The sequence below is a fragment of the Globicephala melas genome, chromosome 3 (genome assembly GCF_963455315.2).
Source record: "Globicephala melas chromosome 3, mGloMel1.2, whole genome shotgun sequence".
NCBI lineage: Eukaryota > Metazoa > Chordata > Mammalia > Artiodactyla > Delphinidae > Globicephala > Globicephala melas.
The window spans coordinates 26,350,678-26,372,782 of NC_083316.1; the positions used below are offsets into that span (position 1 = coordinate 26,350,678).

General features: G+C 47.1%; 1 protein-coding gene across 1 annotated transcript in view; it reads right to left on the bottom strand.

Annotated features, from left to right (window-relative positions):
- The window catches only part of MTMR12 (myotubularin related protein 12), a 63,698-nt gene that overhangs the window by 3,227 nt on the left and 38,366 nt on the right, over positions 1 to 22,105 (bottom strand). Inside the window, exons 8-15 of the mRNA XM_030843693.2 lie at positions 19,372 to 19,447; positions 12,631 to 12,737; positions 11,859 to 11,983; positions 10,311 to 10,389; positions 8,433 to 8,503; positions 6,053 to 6,225; positions 3,546 to 3,713; positions 2,532 to 2,693 (exon numbers count right to left, since the gene is read on the bottom strand). Of these exons, the coding sequence (XP_030699553.1) occupies positions 2,532 to 2,693; positions 3,546 to 3,713; positions 6,053 to 6,225; positions 8,433 to 8,503; positions 10,311 to 10,389; positions 11,859 to 11,983; positions 12,631 to 12,737; positions 19,372 to 19,447 (961 nt within the window). The remainder of the gene's footprint in view (positions 1 to 2,531; positions 2,694 to 3,545; positions 3,714 to 6,052; positions 6,226 to 8,432; positions 8,504 to 10,310; positions 10,390 to 11,858; positions 11,984 to 12,630; positions 12,738 to 19,371; positions 19,448 to 22,105) is intronic.

Below are 22,105 nucleotides of genomic sequence, written 5' to 3' on the forward strand. Positions count from 1 at the left end.
CTGAACACCACCTGTGAGGAAGTGCTGCCGACAACCTGAAGAGCCTGTCACTCCACTGAAATAATGTGTAGGCTTAACTTGTAGGCTACTGGGCATCCAGTGGGAGGTCAAGCCTAAGTCAAAAAGATTCTGGACAGAGACAGACGGGAGCAAAAGAAACCTGAGGACTGGCTAAGCAGGCTGGATGTGCCTCTCTGATGAGCTGTACGGAGTAGAAAACGTGAGAGCATTTACATTTTTGCCCTCGTCGGTAACTCCACCTGCAGCCAAAGCAACGTGTTGCGTTTGGGGATGCACTGCGAAAGGGCTGTGAAGATGGTCAAGACGGTTACGAGGGACCCCTGGTGCCCAAAGGAGAAGGTAAAAAGCTGAGGAGAAGCTGTTTCTCTCCAGCTCTTCTGCCCCTGAGGTATCCATTTGAAATCAGAATAGATAAAAGTTTTATTCTGGGGCTAGTCTCCTAACTCTCTAACATGCTCCTGCCAGTGGTTCTTCCTTATAAAAAATATTTCCTTATTATGGAATGTAGAACAACAATAAAAATACAAAGTAGAAAGCAAAACCATTCACAATACCCCAAGTCAGAGATGACCAGGATTTTTGACTTTCCATCTGGGGGCAGGAGAGCCGAAGGCCAGGAGTCGGGGGCCGGCCTCTTCTCCCCAGTGATCCAGGTGAGTCAGGGATCAGGGGAAGCAGGTGGAACCTAACAGCCACAGAGTGTTCACTGCCTACCGGGTTCTGTGCTCAGCGCTTAACGTGCAACCACTTACCCAGTTCTCAAAGTCACTATTACTGCCCCCATTTTACAGATGAGAAAACTAAGGCACAGAGGTTAAGTAACTGCAAAGGCCCCAGCTACCAAGTGCCAGACGTGGTTTCACGACCACAGTCTGGCTCCAGAGCCTGGACTCTTAACAGAGCTCTCCTTGTCTTGCAAGCCCCTCTCTGAAGCCCTAAGTGAACGGAGCGTTCCAGACAGGCCAGGTGTGAACAGCACTGTGCCCCCAGAGCCTGGTCAAGGCCTAGGGCTGAGGCTGGGACCCCACACCTGAGTGGACCCCGTGGTCACGAGTGGTAATTCCCAGGGCAGTGCATCGTGCTGGCCGGCCACGGCTCTTTGGTCTCTACAGAACTACTCCAAGGTCACCTGTCCACTCAACAAGAGGCCCCGAGCCTGACGCCCAGATGCCTCACCAAACGGCTTCACAGGTCCTCGATGGCCCAGCGCCAGCTCTGCATTAGCTAGTACAAGCCGAGATGCCCCAACCCTGCAGCTTAAGTCTCTCCCACTGGCCAGCTCCTGGAACCTAGGTCCTCTGCTCCCATCTACAAGAAGGGACACTTAGAACAACGGGGCCTGGGCAGAGAAATGGACTCTAGTCTTACCGAGTGGAGCTTTTATTTCCTCCCTTCCGTCTCTGAGTCTCTGAGGGCCTGGAGCAGCTCTGCAATCCTGACCAGGCGGGAAGTGTGTGTGCGGCCACCAGGGGGCACAGCACGCTGACAAAAACTGACCTCCGACCAAACTGTTCTGGAGCGCAGGGCAGTTCTGGCCCAACAGACAGGAAAGAGGTTGAGCCAGGAGGGCAAACACCCAGCCTGGGCTTGAGGACCCTTGAAGGGCGAAGCATCAGCTCTAAGTTATCCAGCAGCTGTGCCTTCTGCGAGTGCTGGCTTTGGCTCACCTGGGTCCCCAAGCCCCTTTAGAACGGAGCCAGCTCCCACAGCAGGACGGGCTGGGCTCCCAGGAGCCCCGTGGGATGGCGGGATCAGAAGGATGGCAGTGGAGAAGGCAGTGACGCGCACCGACTTGTGACTGGCCACCACTGGCCACCCCGCTCTCCCTTTCATGGGGTCGGGGGGCTGGCAGGGGGTCCAGGTCAGGAGACTGAACGGGAAATGCCATGTAAATCACGCATCACCCAGGGAGCGTCGGGGTTAATAACTAGTAAGGTCAGGAACAAATATCTAAAGGGAGGCCCAAATAATTTGATGCCTGTCGTTTTCAGCCCAGGTCTGCAAACAACAGCCCGCGGGCCCAATCTGGCCTGGTGCCTGCTTTTGTAAATACTGGAACACAGCCAGGCCTGTCTGCTTACGGGGCGTCTGTGGCTGTTTTCGAGCTCCAACAGCATGCGGGAAGTTGTGCCAGAGACTTTGTGGCCCCTGACAGAACACGTTAGTCGCAAACACCATTGTTAGCGTGAAGAGAGGCCTGGCTATTAAAGATGTGAACCGGTACAGATGGCACAGTAGAGCCCACACCGTGATCGCCGTCCCCTCTACTCTACCAACCGCATGCGGGCAGGGGCGAGATGCTCGACTCCACGCAGCAGCCCCGGCGACACTCAGCTAATGGCTACGTCTCATCAGGACAGACGCTGGCCTGCTGAAGGCAAAGGATTCTCAGGGCCCTGACAATCTGCCCGTCACGATCTCGACTGCAGACTGTGTCCGTGTATCTCTCATCCTTACAGACATGGGGATCTCTGCGCAGACGAAGGGGGTTAGACATGTGCACATCTTACTTTGAAATGCGTTCCTTTCCGCTGGCCTTTGTCCAGTTTTGGCTTTTCCACGTAAAGAGGGTTTTTGAGCAACGTCTGGGCTTTGGGTTCGAACTGCACAGACCAGTCCCACACGGTGAGGAGATTCAAAGGCTTGCTTTGTGCGCCCTGGCCTTCCCGGCCCTGCCAAAACAAGCACAGGTCACGGCGCTTCCAGCGGGGCTGAGGAAAGCAAACACGGCGCTGGAGACGGGCCCCAGGAAGGCGCACCCCGCCTGCCCTGAGAGCCAGCCTTCCAGGGGCTGCTCACTGCACTAATGGCTCTGCGTGGGGAGGGGCAGGACGCGCTGCTTCCAGCGGGCCGCATGCCAGCCGCGGTCTCCCAGGACAGCACCCTTGTGAGGTCACTCCTAGTTTTCCAATTCACCTTTGGGGAAACTGAGGCTCAGAAAATGGAAGTGACCGCCTGAGGTCACGAAGCTGGTGAGCAGCGAGGCTGTGTGAGTGGAGCCTGGTAAAATCCCACTGGAGGGCCAGCTCCAGCAAACCCCGAGGCCCCCAGAGGGCCGGTCAGAGCACCGATGGCGCAGACTTAAGGCCCTGGGAGCGCGGCCTCAAGGGAGACTAAAGACGTTTAAGACGGAAAGTGAAAGCCTAGCTTCCCTGCTCCGCCACAGCTCTCTTCAGAGTCACTCCAGGCATCGGGCAAGTGGAAGAGAAGGCATCTGACCTGTTCACAAAGACAACTTTTAATCTGCTTCATTCCTGGCTCTGACACTTGCTCCCGGCTCCAATATTTACCATGTGACCTGGGGCGAGTTACTCACTGTCTCAGTGCCTCAGCTCCTCAGGGATAATAATAATTCAGACCCACAGGGTGCTTGAGGATTAAATATCAATACCCGGAAAGCACTCAGAACAGGGCCCAGCATATAATCACTGTTACAAAATTATCATTTTTATCATCAATCTTCTTGCACCCTACCTGTGAGACCTGGCTTCTTCAATACACAGGTTCCTAAGAGGGACTCTTACCATGTTTGTATCTTTCTGATGAGGCGAATTGAAGAAGAAGGTGCTAAAGATAGGTATGTACAGGCTATCTGACAAAACGGTCAGGTACGTCTCCGTGAACTCAAACGCTGGGGGATGCTGGTGCACCAGCTGCCAGACACAGTCTAAGAAGAGCAGGAACACGGGAACCTACGTGAAAACGATATACACGTGACTGAGGGGCACCGGCGGTCCTGGGTTCGGGGCAGCCACCTCGACAGCTGGGGAATAACCTCTCCCGGGCACTATATTCTCTGGGAAACGCATTCCAGGCGATTCACATTCTCAACTCCATCCCATTCCCAGCGATAAATATGGTCAACTGAAACCACACACCCGTGGATTAACATCAGGACTTGGCAGGACCTCTCTGCGTGAAAGACATTCCTGAGATGATGTAAAAATCTCCTTGTCAATCAGCACTGACAGATGAGCACTTGCAACTGATCCTGGTAACAGGGAACAGTAGCTCTGAACCTCAACAAATGAAATGCTGTTCCCCACAGAAGAATTCCACTCTTCTCATTAGTAGCACTCTGTTACAAAGAAATACTACTCAATTACTTCAAATACTGTGGATACTCCCTTCTCCACACCCCTGACAATGAGGGCGCAGAAGAGAAAAAGGATGGGAGAGAAGGCAGAAGCAGCAAAAATGAGTTTCTAACATTTTTCACAAATGCACTTTTTTAAGCGATGGCCTCTTTTATTAGCTTCAGAGGCAAGCCCTCTAATAGCAGAGATGAGAGTTTTCGAGGGTGCCTTGTCATCCCCAACTACTCCTTGTCCAATCACCAGTGACCCTGTCAGGTGGACAGGACAGGCCACGTCACAGTCTCTCCCTTCCCGAGCTTGGCCAAGGTCTCACACACAGCTCCTGAGAGGCGGGAGCTGGGAAGCCAGCTCTTTTTTTTTTTTGCAGTACGCGGGCCTCTCACTGCTGCGGCCTCTCCCGTTGCGGAGCACAGGCTCCGGAAGCGCAGGCTCAGCGGCCATGGCTCACGGGCCCAGCCGCTCCGCGGCATGTGGGATCTTCCCAGACCGGGGCACGAACCCGTGTCCCCTGCATCTGCAGGCGGACTCTCAACCACTGCACCACCAGGGAAGCCCGGAAGCCAGCTCTTGAATCAAAGTCCAGTGCCGTGTCAATTACATCACAAAGTAGACCACCCAGTTTTCTATCAAAACTCCAGTATGTCAGTGTTGAGATGAAAAGAAAGGTCTACATGGGCAACTTTATTTCGCACCTCATTTTATGTTCAAGAGCATACTTAAATAGAGCGTAAAATGTTTGGACCTCATTGTACAGTCAGGGAAATGGGCTCACAAAGTACGGGTGACTCCTCCCAGCACTGGGTAAACAGACCTGATCTGCTCTCGGGCTCTTGCTCCACTAGACACGGTGCCTGTCAGTCCCCCTTTTCTCAAGATATACAAACTATACGAGATACACAAAAGCACACTCTTCCCCACACAGTATCAGCTCTTTCTGCCCGTCATGTTATTTGAGTCCCATTAACCTTTCAAATTAGTATCTCAGAAACGCAAGGTCCCTTTCAAGACTGAAAGATGGTGATGTCCATTCAGCCCAATGGGACACGGATGAGTACAGAACTGTCCTGAAAGAAACTGCAGGCCTAGTGAGAGGGGGCTGGGTCTCCCAGGACACACCAAGCCCTTATGGGCAAGAGCCACGTCTCTGTTTCCACAGCCGCTGTGTCAAGCTGTCCAGCACCGCAGACAGACGTGCTTATTACCTGGGGTAAGAAAAACCACCAGTCGCCCTGCTAGCATACGTTACCTCTGCAGGTGATCTAATTAAAGTTCACCTGTTTTCATTTTTCTTTCCACAGTCGTTAATAATGCAGCCAAAGGAGTTTGCACCGCTGTAACCTAGACAAGTACACCCCAACCTGGGGGGCTCATTTTCACTAACTGAACTGTAACACTAACTCTCCAGTGCTTGAATTCGGAGGCCCAGACCTGCAGCTACCATGGCGAAGGCCCTGGTACTGGATAGCATTCACATAACCCTGTGCTTTATTTTGAAAGGGTTTACTGCAAGGAAAATTTACTTTGCGTTATTATGTATTTTCTGTAGGAAACTTGTACCCTAAATGTTCATTTTTTTTTTTGCAAAGGCTAAATTAACAGAAACTGTGGGAGTCTCTCTCACTGAGTTCATTTTTATTTAAGTTTTACAAATCAGTATTACTTCCACCATGAAATATAATAGCCCCCTGGGGTACACAATTTAGAAGAGAAGACTCTGAACACACCTGTTAATAAACACCCCTCTCCCCTGGGAAGAGTTTCAATAGTGTTTCAAGCATTGAAAGGCATCTAGCAGTGCACTGACCTCAGCCTTCCTGACAAGCCCCTAAAAGGCGAGCACTTTGCAGGCAGGAGCCCTCGGTCGGAAGACAGATGAATGAAGAGACGGGGCTCTGCTTCCCCATGGCTGCCGGGTCTGTGATGGGGACACTCACCTCCTCCTTGTCACTCTGACGTAGATGGTTGCAGCGGTCCAGGAAGCAGTGTCCGCCCACGATCCACTCCTTCTGGACAAGGCTCTGGAAACCGAACCTGGTTCGACAGTGGGGGTCCATCATCACTTGCACCAGAGAGGAAACGAGGCAGCAGAGGTCGGAAGCGTTCTCCTCTGGGGTGGAGGGAGGCCCAGCAGCAGCGCGGAGAGGAAGGAGGGTACCAAGTGTTAAAGAGCTGCAGAGGGCTCGCACAGGCACAGGTAACAGCAGGGGCCTCAACACCAGCGCCTCCCACTGACGGTCAAGCGCTAATTCTCCAAAGGCCAGGGCCAGTGGCCTTGGCCAAAACGGTAATGTTTTCAGATTGAGAGACAAATAGCTTCTAGCCTGGCTGGCACTGGTTCCAGCACACACTGGCACTAAAGATGGATTGGTTACTGATGAATAAATGCAGCATGGCAAACCCACTGTCAGAATGCGGGGTCCAAATGTGCTACACGATGAGGGCACAATCAGATACATCATGGCACTCGCTGGGTCCACAGACCAAGTTCAAAACCCTTCCAGCTGGTGTGTCAGGGTCTCCATCACTGAACTCATTGTTCCAAGGCAAAACTGCTTCTCAGCCACCTTTCCTCCACTACCTCTGCTTCGGAGAAAGGGTAGCATTCCTGGATTGCACCAAAATGCTCTGATTCTCAGCTCTACGGCTCTTTCCATTTCTGTCTGGGAGCACAGAGGGGCCCGCTTCTTTCTGCCTAGCCTAGAGGAGAAACTGTCCACAGTAAGTATAAGCCATGTGCCCACCCCTGGGGTGCACGGTACAAAACCACACGATGAAAATTCTGCTCACATCCCGGTTCACCATAAATGACTCATAGCAAATAAAAACATACATCTACATCCGTGCATTTGTCTTAGTTTTAAGGTCCTAAAAGTCAAGGTCTACAGCCCTGTGGTTTCTACTTTACACAAGAAGTGCAACTCAAGGTGCTATTTTAAAATGTCCACGAGGACAATGGTGCTGGTAGCAGTGGGTTTAGAGAAACTTCAGAACGAATTCTACGTAGGGAGGTGTTTGCACTGTTAAACTCTCCTCCTGACCCCGGGGTCACGAAGCACTACAGAGCCACGCTTACACTGTGCTCCTACTTCTCCTCCAGGAAACAAGCCTAAACAATGGGGACACATGGGTTCAGAAGAAGCAGATTTTTATATTTGTCTTTCTTGTGCTATCACCTTCCAAAACAAGTTTCATTTTTTAAGAGAATCTTCCTTCTTGCGTATGAAGGGTGTTAACAGTACACATGCGAGTCCTAGGAAGAGCAGCTAGAGAATGAGACTTCAGAGGTACAACTCAGCAGTCCTTCGGGGAGTGAGGAGAGCTCAGCCTCACCCGCTAAAGATCCCCATTTCATTCTACGCAACTCTGGGATTGGTGCAGTCTGGCCCTGGGTACTTGCACCTCTCAGCCCCCCAATCTTCATCCCTCCTTTTCACCAGTTACTCAGTACTCTGTTCTGCCATTGTTAATTAGATCTTTTTCAATAACACCCTTAGGCCTGCTCTCTCAAACTTCTAGAAGGCAGAGGCATAGAGCTCTGTACATGGGAGGTGCTCAGTGCATGTATTAAAATTTAAGTCAGAAGGTACAGAAATCACAGGTGGACACATTTCCAGTCTGCTCACAGAAGCTAAATTCTAGCAGTCATGGAGAGTGTCAGAAAAATGATAAAAGCCTGAGGGGATGAAAGCATGAGACAGTCTACTTAATGTAAAGCATGGGGCTATAAGAAACTTTAAATATTCAAAACAGCAGATAATATTTTAGCTCAGATCTAACCAATTCCACCAACAATCTTTGTTGCATGAGGTTTACACTTCTTTTACACATTCTGGGTGTGTATATCCTGTCCACATGTACAGGAAGTTAAGTCCACGGAAGAAAAGGGAATCGCGGTCCACACCAATCGTGGTGGCAACTGCACGAAGTTGTCAGACACAAAGATGTAAAAATAACAATTAAACCATCCATGGGTCTCTTCATACAAAAACGATCATCCAAAGATTTTAACTTTGAGTTAATATAAAACAAAACCTCAAAATATGAGGAAATGTGAGCTTTGGTAAAGATACCAAACAATTCCTTCTTGGGCTGCGAACAGGTCTGCCGAGTTCCAAGTGAAAGAATTTATTTTTAAACTATAACAATGAACTCCAAAGCAGAGCATTCCAAGGTCAGGGTAAAAAGAATGGAAGGATTTCTACACCAGCTCGTTCCTTCCACAAGACAATTCCACTTACATAAATCTCTATATACAGAAACAGAATCCCAAGTAAAGGAAAAAGGAAACCACCCTTTGTGCTTTAAATATATTACCTAAAAGAAGAACATTCATGTTTTGCGCTTCTAGACATTCTATAATCTCTATTGCTTTTTTCAGGCAGCGTCTACATAGGAGAGAGGCAAGAAAAACAGATATTAGTTCCTGAGCTTAGTATCATGAACAATAAGAAATTTAGAGGCATCTGACATGATCTTCAGTTTTCTATCTCATTTACTGTTTCATGCTGAAGATCTCCAAAAAGAAACAAATTATCATTCATGCTATTCAGATACTGCAAGACACTCATCTGCTTATTAGAAACTTAAAATTTTCAGAAGGGATTTCCAAAATGGATGTAAAAATGTTGCTACGTGACGCCTAAACTAGAAATACTTACTGCAAATTCGTATCTGAGTGTGTTGGTGAGTCTCAGTAAGACCCAGAAAGGCCCACATCTGGAGGCTGTGCTGCAGGTCCATTTTGTTAACTCAAGGTCATGGGCTAAATGTGTTGGTGTGGCTGGAAAGGCCCAGTGTGCCCTGAAACCCCTTTGTCTCTCTCGACGCAGCTCCGTTTGAGACTGTTGCCGCTGCCAGCAGCTCTGCCTTCTGCACTGGTAACCCTGCAGCAGTGGCGCCTCCCTGGGCTCTTCACCGGCTTAGGGACACTCACCTCTACCCACCCCATGGAAGGAAAGGTCCTTTTATTTTATAACATTCATCACAATACTTGCAATTATATATTCAAATTAAGGACATGCAGCAGGCTCCTCAAAACCTATTTGTTAAAAAGTTTTTGGAGGCCTGAGGCTCCTTTGCACAAACTCCCAGGCAGATGTGAGAGAGGATGCCGAGCTAGGTGGAAGGGAGGAGTCTTCTCTTCGGAGCTGTTCTCTCCCCTGCTCTCACCCTGTCATCATTTCTGTTTCGCGCCTCCCTTTGCCCTCTCCTCTACTTAAGGGCAACAGACAGAAGCTATTCAAAATGGGAAGTAGGAAAGGGAATAAAATTCTGTTTTCTCGGAATCTCTACTTAACTTCGAAATGAAAAATAACTAATTGGCATTAATGACAGTAAAAAAAAAATTTTAATAGGTAAGAGACATATAAGATACAGAATTCTTCTAAAAAGGTATTCAGTAAAAACTCAGCATCCGGGGAATTCCCTGGAGGTCTAGTGGTTAGGACTCCGCACTTTCACTGCAAGGGTGTGGGTTCCATCCCTGGTCTCGGCCAAAAACAAAAACAAACCCAGAAACTCAGCATCCCTCCCCTTCTCAATCCCCAGATTCCTCCCTGGGGGTGAGCGCTGCTGCTCAATTAGAACGCTGGGTTGCCACGTCCCCTTTTTTGTAGGCTTCCCATCCCTAGTCTATAGTCTAGGGAGCAGATCTCTGTATGGGCAGGTAGCATGTCTGTAAATTCTTATCAGATGTGCACAGAAATAATAAATAATGAATGTAAAATCCAGCTGAGCCCTGAACAGAATATGTGATCTAAGAATATTTAACCGTGAAATAGAAAACAGTTAAATTATTTGTCAGGTTGCTTTACTACTTTTTTTAAATTTCTGGCTGCCTTGGGTCTTCGTTGCTGAGCGTGGGCTTTCTCCAATTGCGGTGAGCAGGGGCTACTCTTTGTTGCAGTGTGCGGGCTTCTCACTGCAGTGGCTTCTCTTGTTGCAGAGCACGGGCTCTAGGCGTGCGGGCTTCAGTAGTTGTGGCTCGTGGGCTCTAGAGTGCAGGCTCAGTAGTTGTGGTGCATGGGCTTAGTTGCTCCGTGGCATGTGGGATCTTCTCGAACCCGTGTCCCCTGCATTTGGCAGGTGGATTCTTAACCACTGTGCCACCACTGTGCCACCAGGGAAGTCCTGCTCTACTACTTTGGCTTAGAGAACTGTGTAATTCATGAGCAAAACAACGCCTTGAAATACCTGATTATGTCAAGCCAGCTGCTACTTTCCAGCAGGGAAAACCATTTTATATCTGTGTCCCAAAATTCGGTACTATTATCTGAAAAAAGGAAAAAGAGTAAAGAAGTCAGGCACTGTTTGCAGCTGTGCCTCTGCTGTAAAACCTGTGCTGTTCAGAGGCGCTGCCCCAGACTAGGCTGAGAATCCAGCATTTCGAACCTTCAGCTGAAATTGTTTTTGAATTGTAAACCCCTGGAATGGTGTGGTAGTCAAAAATAGACTTGCATTGCTCAAGTAAAAAGTGCCCTACAATCTGTATACTAAGCCACAGTCCACCCTGTAACTCAACAAGGAGAGTAACATGCTTTAGGCAGACAGAGTCGACATCCAGGCTGCTGCTCTTAGAAGAGGAAGATGCAACAGGCCACGTCCTAATGCCAAGGAGGCCTGAGGGAAGAGCTAGCTTCTGCTGGAATACTAAACACACACGTTTACCTTGCACGCCAGACAATATCCCCCCAATCCACCTTGATACAGAAGCCCTGCATTTTACAGAAGTCTACTGCATGTCAGAGTTGCAAACTCAAATCACTGAGAAGGCAGATACCCCTGCAAAGTACTGGATGGTGAAAACAGAAGCGGAGAATCACAGTCCTGGATCAACTAGTGCAATTTCTTACTTCTCCGCCAGGTGCCTGCTTTTTATAAACCTATTTTATAACACATAGCACAGTGTGTTCTAATTAGAGGTACACACTTGTTTCCCTTGGTGTCATATTCATCTTTATCTCCAATGCCTAGCATAGTTAGTGTGTATAATGGAAATTCAACAAATGTTGACTGAATGAATGAATAAATCCTAAATCAGACCACTAGGCTAAAAAGTCAAAGTTAGGAAAAGCTACCTATAAGTGTGACAAATCTGAGGGTAAACACTCATTCAAGAGTGAAGAGGATCAACAGGTGACTGACTTTGATTACATCTGATTCAAGTTCTGAACTGTTCACACTGGGCAGCCTGGGCAGGGAAGTGGTGGTGGCTAGGATGGGCATATTTCATTTTCTACTTTGCACATTTCAGATTAACTGAATGTTTTTTACACTGTAAAAATATATATATATATATGCTCAATCGGAAAAAAAAATAAATAAAATATTTCCACTTGGTGAGGGAGGAGTCCATTTAATAAGCCACTAAGGAAAACAAACAGATGATTCACTTTACAAAGTAGCCGGTGAATACAGGTACTGCACAGTTCTACAACTTTTAAGGGAGAAGCTCAACGCTCACCACTGGGGAAGGAAGAGAGGAGGACGGTGGCTCTGTGTTCACTGCCCTGAGAAGCAGCAGTAGGGCAAGAGCCTGGAGCAAAATGGCGGCAGCAAGTGTACCGAGGGCAGCTGGCCCCGTGGTGACTGGCCCCTCCGCTCCGTGACACCAGCCCTCACGGCTGGGAACCTCTGTGTACAGCCATGAGGAACCCAGGGGAATGGCACCGACTTTCACCTGATCCACGCGGCATGTCTTTCCCCATGTGACAGAAAGTTTTTGCTCGGCATTCTTCTCACCTATCAGAAACAGCTGTTTAAATTTAGAGTAGGCCGTCTGGATTTCCTGCAGGGATAAGAAGTTGCTTGACAGGTCTTCAGTTTTAACAATTTCATAGGGTGGCCTGTGGATGGTCTTATAAACTCTAGGTAACAAAAAGTAACAAGAGATTAGAAGAGCAGGCAAGAGTTAGAAAGAGTTCGTTTTTCCTGAGCACTTCCTGGGCGCCCAGGTCTGTCCCACTGAATCCTCCCCAACGAGGCAACTACTGCCCGCTGCCGCTCCCAGCCAGCAGAGGTGGGGATGCAGGAACAAAGGGCAGAGCCACCCGGCCCAAGATTACAAAGTTTATCACCTGAAAGAGCCAGGATTTGAACCAAGGCAATTTAACTCCAAAGTCTACTCCTTTTCTGTTTTTAAATTCATCCAGTTTAGTTTTTTTTTAAACTTTTAATTTTGAAAATTTTCAAACATGCAGAAAAGCAGAAAAGAATAACACAGTGACGTATACCTTGACCTAGATTTGACAGCTGTCAACATTACAGAAATCATGCCACTTCCCCCAAATGCTTCATCGTGCATCTCTAAAAACAATGCAGCTGAGGTGCTTCATGATTATGTTACACTCACTCCTTTCAAATTAAAGACGACCACTCTAAACTGTATCCCCAGCACTAAGTGCTTTATCAGCAGGTAAACTGAAATGGACCAACTACCAAGAACTGTTCCCTGCTTCTCGGAAGACAAAAACTGAGCTAACTAAACGATAACAAAATGTACAACAGTACCGACCCATCCAAGAAGTTCTTTTGGATTTGTAAAACGCCATCATCCTGTTCTTTGGGCAGTGCTGACATTTTCAAAAGGGCACATCCGCTGTGGCAGGACCAACACCATATCTGCAAAGGGGAATAAAGGTTTTCCAGATGTAACGTAAACCACCTAACAGAGGACAGGTAAGCTTAGCATTTGAATTCATACAGGGAAATGTACACCTTCAATATGAAAGAGCTGAATATATGCAACTTTGTTATGCCAAGGAATAAATGTGTTATACTCATAATGAAAAAGGCTGATTTAGTCTTAAAGACAACAACAACAGAAACTCAGGTCTAGGTGGTAACACTCAGACTCGCTTATAGCCTAACATTACCTTTTGACTTGGCTTTAGTGCTGGGAACCTGGATGATGATGATAAAAACAACATCATCATCATTATTATTAGGATTATTAGGATAGAAACTATCACTGGAGTGCAGCTCATTATCTCAGGATTTTACATGAATTAAGTCATTTAATTCTCACAGTCACACTCTGAGACAGGTATAAGTATTATCCCCACTAACGACAAGAAACTGAGGCTTGGAGAGACCGCATAACTTCCACAAGGTGCACAGACAGTGCAGCAGTGACTTCTCAAGGCCGTGCTCCACTTGGGTGGCCAAAAGGGGGCAGCTCCCACCATTAGAGAAAGTCCACGCAAGAAAGCATGGGAAGTTGGTTATTCAACATACATTGGTAAGAGACTTGTACATGCAAGGCACTGAATTAGGTTGTGAGAGGATGGAAAGAGGGCTAAGGTACTTCGTCTACCTTCAAGGTGCTTATATCCTAAAAGGGGAAATAAATTTGCAAATATAATAGGAAGTAGAATGTGGCAAACCACAGGAGAAGGGAATTTCAATGAACAACAAAGGGACGGCAACAGAGAAAGAAATCATATGAATGCCCGTAAGTGACTGATTCAAGTGTTCAGGCATTTTTCTGGATACAGTGGGAGTTTCATTTGTTTGCTCTGCTGTATAGGAACACAAGGAGATTAGAACTGACTAGGGGGCAAAGTAACCTGCCGGGAGAGCCTGTAATGGAGAAGAGGGGAAGATTGGTTGGGGCCGGGGAGTACGGCTGTGGATTTTGTGCCCCGTATAAAGGTCTGGTTAAGGGTTCAACGGTGGCGAAAGCCCAGCACTGCTCTGCTGACCAAGCCTTCGGGCCCTGGCTCAAAGGCAGACCAGGAGGATTTCAGCTGCCCAGAGAGGCCCCCTCTTGCCAGTCATCTGCACCGTAGAGACCACACACTGGTGTGCCAGCAGCATCCTGGGCTGGAGATCAGAGATCAGCAAACCCAGGCGATATTCTGCACTACGCTTAGAAAGTCAGAAAGAGGAACCGGTTTGGGGTTCCAGGGGAAGAGGATGAATCAGTATTGGGTATGCTGGGTGCCTAGTGCCCACAGGACATCTGTGTGAAGATACTGAGGAGACTCCCAAGATGAGGATTATGACTTAGGAGAAGAAGGCAGGACTGCAGCTCTGGACACAGGAGCTGCCTGCCAGCTTCAGTGGAAGAGACGTGAGCCCACCCCGGAGCGAGGCCAGAGGGACGCAGAACTGCTTCAGGAGCTGCCCAAAGAGCACCGACTCTGTAAGCTCCTAACGAGACGGAAGTGTTGGAACAGTGAGACAAATCAGCGGGCCCCTTGCTTCCCTCTTACCCCCTTTTCCAACGTCACGCCCAGGCACTCCTGCCCCCCGGTGGGTGCAGCTCACTCTGAGATGGGGGGGACACTCTTAGCCATGACTCGTGACACGTTCTAGGAAGTTAAGTGTTCTTAAGCCTTTTTATCTCCTCTCCTGGGGCAGAAAGAATCTGCTCTTGGTGACATTCAACCACAGCTCATTTCCTATTTGGGGCTCAACTGTCACCTCCCAGCTGAGGCACAAAGGGACAATTCCCTTACACTCGCTGTTTGAAACAGTAAATAGAAAACAAGCAAAATTCTTGGTCCGAGAGAGACTTCTCATAGGAATTTAGCAAAAGACATATGTCTTCTCCTATTGTAATATGTACAATTTCTGTCTGAGAAAGAGCCACAGGGTTCTTAGCAAGAATGACTTGACAACACACAAGAATCAGTGTGATAATCCTGTTTATTTCGTAGATCATTTTTTTTCATTATTCATTATTTGGTAGATCTTTTTTTTTGGTCTTTTTTAAATTGAAGTATAGCTGATGTACCATATAAGTTACAGGTGTACGATATAGTGAGTCACAATTTTTAAAGCTTATACTCCATTTATAGTTACTATAAAACGTTGGCTATATTACCCATGGTGTTCAATATACCCTTGCAGCTTATTTTATACCTAATAGCTTGTACATTTGGTACATCTTAAGGTGTCTCTCTTAATAGAGCCAAAGAGCTTTAGGGGAGCCTCTACAATTGGAGGCTAGAAAGCAGCGTAAGAAAGAAGGAAAGGAACCACTAAGGAGGTAAGAGGACCAAGACAGCATCGTGTTTCCAAAGCCAAGATAGGAATTTAAAAGGCAAAAAAGGCGGGGGGGGGGTTCACCCAGAACTACAGTGACTGACGGTGTGGAGAACGGGGGCCACCCAGGCTCAGTGACTCTGAGCGTCAACAGCAGAGTGGGAGCGGGCAGAAGCCCTGCTGCAAGAGGAAAGCGGGTAGAGGCAAGCAGAGAGAATCAGTACAGTCCTGAAGTACAGGCAGTGCAGGCAAGGAGAACAAACCCACGCACAACTGTTAAGGAAGGGCTTCTTCAGGTGAGGGAGACTTGAGAATGCCTTCAAGAGAGCAGAATCTCTGGAGATACACGCGGAAGGGGCAGAGCGACGGAAGACAAATCCAGGGCAGAGGAGATCAAGAGCCCGGGCAGAGGTCTGGGTCGGAGATGAAGGAGCACAGAGAGACCACAGGAGGAGGAGGGAGGTCTTGTCGCTCGCTCTCCAAGACCCCTCGGGACTAAGGGAAAGGTGGTCGATGACAGTAAGAGAGTTAAGGGTGGGATCGCCAACTTACAGAGAATGAAAAAACGGCTACCCTGGCCCCAGGGAAGAACGACACAGGAACCAGAGGGAGTTCACTGACAGGCTGCTGAGCAGAACAGGGGCCCAAGTGAAGCAAGGTAACAGTTTTCACGTATCCCATTAAAACGCTCTGCTGTTTGGTCTGAACAATCTGTAGCAATGTTCACTAGCCCCGCAGCAAAAGCATAAATACTCAGGACTGGAGTACAGCAGAGGGTCCAGGAGGCCACAGTCTCTAGAATGGCAGCAAGGGCATGACTGAAATCACAAATGATGCAGGTCTTCCCCGAACAGGAGTTAAGTGGAGGCAGGAAAGACCAGACTAGATGAAAAGTCAGGGTGAAAAAGCAGAGATACGGAAATGTTCTCAGACTAGCGATAACGGCTGTACAACGTTGTGAACATATTCACTGTCACCAGTGGTAAATTTTACGTGATGTGTATTGAGAGCTGTGCTCCCTGAGTGAATGTGTAAACTCCATTTTGTGTAATATTTTTCCACTGTCCATGCATCACAAGCTCCACTACGACTTTCAGGACACATAATTAAGGCTGATCTAATAAAATGAGAACGCCTTCCTACAGTTTCTATCAAAGTTCTGTTGCTGACTCCTCAGGACAGGTCTTCTCAGGACAGTTTCTACTTCTCAGCCCCAAGGCCTGGCTAGAACAGGGAGTAGTGAAATTTCATATAATGCTGGATGGAGAAGCAGCCTATTCCCAAGTGTGTAGACAATTCATCTTGGTTTCTTCCCACAGAGCATACCCCTTCTCCTAGAGTCATCTATGAAAGGTTGACGGATGAAGACCCTCATGTTTATTCTTCTAAAACATTCTCAAAATGTTGTCTACAGATCCCAAGACCCTCCCTTACAGGTGGTCTGAGAATATTACTAAGATATAATTTCTCTTTTTCACTGTGTTGACATTGGCACTGATAGTGTTACAACTGCTGGTGCCTTGGTACCAACCAAGGTATTGCTACCAACAGCACTGGTCGCCACTGTATTCTTCACTGCCACAAACTTGAAGAAAAATAATTGTTTCACTTCAGAATGTCCATAATGAAGAACTAAACATTATGAATTATATTAATCTTGATCATTACATTTAATATTTAATATTTTTTATATTCTGTGTGATGGAATGGAAACAAAGCATGGAAGTGTTTGTCTCAGGGAAAAGCACCTATGAGACTGACTCGAGAGCTGAGCTACCTGCTGTATTCTTGTAACTGAAAGAGTGAATGACAGGGCTTCCCTGGTGGCGCAGTGGTTGAGAGTCCGCCTGCCGATACAGGGGACACGGGTTCATGCCCCGGTCTGGGAAGATCCCACATGCCGCGAAGCGGCTGGGCCCATGGGCCATGGCCGCTGAGCCTGCGCGTCTGGAGCCTGTGCTCCGCAACGGGAGAGGCCACAATAGTGAGAAGCCCGCGTAACGCAAAAAAAAAAAAAAGAGTGAATGACAGACAAACTACGGGTGTTCAGACTTTGGTATCTGGCAGACATTCATTCTTTAGGGGAAAAAAAAACAAAAAACAAGAATGAAGTAAGCCTATCCCCTTAAGGAAAACAACTGACAATTTGTTGCCAATGATAAAAGTTGAACTTTCAAGCAAAAATTAGAATTTTGTAAAACTAGTCTCTGCCTTTTTAGCTGGACAAATTCCCAATATTTAAAGACTTTCCTGATGAGACAGGGATGATATTAACAAACGTGATTTTTATCTAAGAAAGCATGTCAATATTTGGATGACCTGGGACTTCCCTGGTGGCGCAGTGGTTAAGAATCTGCCTGCCAATGCAGGGGACATGGGTTCGAGCCCTGGTCCGGGAAGATCCCACATGCCGCGGAGCAACTAAGCCCGTGTGCCACAACTACTGAGCCTGTGCTCTAGAGCCCGTGAGCCACAACAACTGAGCCCACGTACCACAACTACTGAAGCCCGTGCGCCTAGAGCCCGTGCTCAGCAACAAGAGAAGCCACTGCAATGAGAAGCCTGCGCGCTGTAACAAAGAGTAGCCCCCGCTCACCGCAACTAGAGAAAGCCCGCGTGCAGCAACGAAGACCCAACGCAGCCAAAAATAAAAATAAATAAATTTATTTTTTTAAAAAAATTTGTATGACCTGTATAACCTAGTGAGCTAATACTTTCTAAACGACCAATGTATTATGTTTTTAAATCATGCATGTTTTAAGACCCATTCAAAGTACAAGACAGACCAATGGATTTTAATTTAGCAGTGAATGAAAAGTTCATTGACTATGTTTTCAGTTTCCTTATTGCAATTAATCTTTATGAAACCACCACTTAGCAATTTTTCGTTATACTGTCAAAGAATAATATTTTCATATTCTCTGAAAAGGCTATTAAATACTCCTCCCTTTCCCAAATACACATCCGTGTGAGGCTGGATTTTCTTCATGTACTTCAACCACACCCTAATATACCACAACAGACTGAAGGAAGTGAGAAGATGTGAGAATGTAGCTGTCTTCTATTTTCAAAAATGTAAAACAGTACTATTCTATTTTTTTGTTTCGGACAATATAGTTATTTTTCACAGAAATTTTTATGTTAACATGTAATGAGTTTTTTACTAAAATAAACATTAAGCAGTTTTTCAGTTTTAATTTCTAACATGGCAAATATCAACAGATACAACCACATAAACAAAAACTCTTTGAGACCCTCAATGCTTTTTAAGAGTGTAAAGAGTCCTGAGACCAGAAAGTTTGAGAACCACTGCTCTAAATCAAAGGTGGCACACTGGTGGCACGTGAACCAACTCTGGCCCAAAGGCACGTTTTTTAAACATCTGAATCAGTTGTGAACAGCTGCACACATTTAGAGATCGGGAAAACTCACATAAAAATCCATGTCTCTGATTTCTCCTGCGAAGTCTGGCCATCTGGCAAGACCAGGCCCGTATTCCCACACGGCACAAACGGGCCGGCAGAGAAGAGCAGCCAGCCCTTCATCCAGGCAGAGGGTCTCTGCTTCATTGCAAGGACCACACTCATTACCCACCTGGCCTGCATACACTTCTGGGCATGTGACCCCTGCTTAGACATGTCACCTCCCATTACAGGAGTGACCTTTTTGGTGAACCAGCCATGTGCATAGCACAGCATTTGTCTGTAATTCTCATTCTGTACTCAATTCCCTGCAGGCTTGGCAACTCCCAAATGCCAATCAGAAACTGGAATAACTGCCAGGGTCTTGCTTTCTCTGATCAGTGACACACTAAATATGGCTCCCATCCCAGTCTATTCTGTGAAAACTAAGCAAGCTCTGCATGTTGTCTCTGGGAGGAAACTCGGCCATGCCCATTCAAGATTAATGGTGTGGGCCAAGAGGAACCTTAAACTCTACTACCCTTACGGGTCGGCTCAGCCTCAAAACAATTTAGGTGTTAAATTAGGCTGGCTTTCAACACCAGACTGGCCTGTAATCCCCCAAAAGCTCTTTAAAGATGTCTCTGCTAAGAACTCCAGTGCATCTGTGAAAACTTTAGAACTCTGACCCCAGGAGCCTCATTATCAAAGAGGCTCCTCTAGGGAGTCCCTAAGATATTTTTAGATTGCTCTTGGACTGAGGACAAACTCTTTAATACCAAAGCCAAGGGCTTTAAGTAGGATAATCTGCCAGGATGGGCCAATGAGCAAGCCATGCATTTAGGGTTTCCAGATGCACTTACGGGTATGCCGTGACCATGGAAGCGTGGCACGTCCTCCTCAGGAAGAGGGGTGGGGACAACAAAGTATGCTGGCAACCTAGAAGAAAGAGATGTCATCGGTTTTAGTGCTGGAGTTAATTCATTAAATATGAAAGCTCAACGTCAATGAACACAGGAAGTTAAGCAGAGTGTCATGACATGGACCACGTTTCCCTCTTAAGAAGAACCAGTGCAGATGAACCGTCTCTGTCGAAATCAATCAGGAATCTAAATCCTAGCTCTGCCTCTGATTCTGTGTAACCCTAGGTAAGTTGCCCCACCTCTCTGGGTCTGTTTCCTCATGAATAAAATCACCATGGCAATGTACTCATCAAAATCCAGACCGTAGGAAACTAACTATCAGTCAAGTGGCCTGGTTTCTTCAAATAAACTGCAAGAAAAAGCTAATAGTGTGAGACTCTATAGATTAAGAAGTTTAAGAAACCTATCAGTTTTCAAGATATCAATCTCATCGAATCTTTTTTTTTTTGGCTGCGTTGGGTCTTCGTTGCTGCACGTGGGCTTTCTCTACTTGTGGCGAGCAAGGGGTACTCTTCGTTGCAGTGGGCAGGCTTCTTATTGTGGTGGCTTCTCTTGTTGTGGAGCACAGGCTCTAGGCACGCAGCCTTCAGTAGCTGCGGCACATGGGCCCTAGAGCACGCGGGCTTCAGTAGTTACAGCGCATGGGCTCAGTAGTTGTGGCTCGCGGGCTCTAGAGCACAGGCTCAGCAGTTGTGGCACACGGGCTTAGTTGCTCCACGACATGTGGGACCTTTCCAGACCAGGATTGAACTCGTGTCCCCTGCATTGGCAGGTGGATTCTTAACCACTGAGCCATCAGGGAAGTCCCTCACTGAATCTTGATTAATGATAAAACAGATAAAACGATGAAAAATAAATTGTTTTGAGAATTTATAAAACAATGGGAAAAATCTCAACACTTGACTGGGTACTGAATGATATTAAGGAATCAAATGTTAAATGTGAAAGGTGTGATAATGCTTTTATGTTTATAAAAAGAGTCCTTCATTCTTAGAGATGTAAAACTTAAATATTTATGAATGAAATGTGATGAGCTCTAGGATTTATTTCAAAATAGTTGGGCAGGACGGGGGAGGGGGAGGGTCGGAGTAGGTAGAGGCACAGAGACTAGCCATGAGTTAGTAACTGTTGAAGCTGGGTGACGGGTTAAAGGAATTCATCAAATTCTCTTTTCTTTTATACTGCTTGAAATTTTCCACTTAAAAAAAAAATCTTAAAGGTAATTAAAAGGAACAAAGCTCCCATAATATTGTGATGTGAAACCAGGTTTGGGAACAACTGGTCAAGGCTAAGATACCTCAGACCATTAAAACGTAGAAGAATTATTTGGCTTTAGAGGTTCCGAAGTGCTTGGAATATTTTCTTTCACGTCCGCTTGAGTGGGTGGGCTTACTATCCCTTCTTCAGGTGCTGTCACTGAAGCAAAAACCTCTTCACAGATCAATGACTCTCAAACTCAGGCTGCCTGTTAAAATCACACAGGAAGATTTAAAAATTCCCAGTGTCCAGGCTCCACCGCAGAACTATGAAATATCAGAGGTGTCAAAGCTCTCCAGGTGTGTAATCAGGATGACAGCTGTTGTTCTAGAAGGTCCTGCTAGTCAAAGTGTACAGCAGCATTACCGGGACACTTAGAAGGAGAGCAGCCCCGGCCTACAGGAGCAGACTCTGCACTTTCACAAGCTCCCCAGGGGACTGGGCTGCACAGTCAACCATGAGAAGCAGCGCCTTAGATGGCAACTTACAAACAGACAAGTGTTTCCCAGCCCTCAGAGGAGAGTCGCCCGTGGGCTCTGTGTAAACCAGATTCTCAGCTCCTTCCCCAGAGGCTCATTCGACAAAGTTGGGATGGGGCCACACTGCTTTAAAAAATTCCCATGACTTCCTCTACTAGTGTGGTTGAACATTTCACAAGTTAATTGTGCCTCATGAACAGTGTTTCACCAACGGGGAAAAAAATGTCAGAACCCAGTGTACTAGCGTGTGTACCATGCAGTCACTGAAGAAAGGAGGCTGCAAAGAGAGGGACAGCTCTGCACCAGTGGGGAGGTTTGTGATGTCCCCTCCTGTCCCAGTGAACTCAAGGTGGTTCTACGGAGGCTCTGCTGGGAGACTCCCGATGTCTACAAGCAACTGACCCTCCCACCTGGGACAGCACTCATTTTAGTCACCAGGAGGAGTTTTGAATACAAAGTAAACAGCCTCTCCACATATAAGCTGACCTTATTCAAGGAAGGTTGTATGATCCTCTTAGGCGCCACCTCAGTTAGGGTGAGGGAACCCCCAGAGCGACACCACCAGAGCAGCAGTGTCTTCCTGTGGCTGCATCAATTCCTAGGTTCCCCTGTGTTACACAGTCCCGACAGGGCTGAGGACCTTCTTATACCTTCACAGGGAGGTGGCATGAAGAAAGCCTTTTCAGGAGAAGGCAAAGTAGACACTCAGTTTCTTATTCTTATCCAAACTGGCCGGGGTCTTCTCTTACCACTGGGGCTTTCATTAATTTATTCACTGTTCCCAATTTATTGAGTGGGTCTTATAAGTCAGGCACTATACTTGGTACTGAGGATATAAAGATGAACCAAAACAGTGTCCTTGATTCCCCAGGACTGATGGGCTGCAGAAACAAACATTAACCAAATGGTGATACAGATAAGAATAAACTCACGATCGG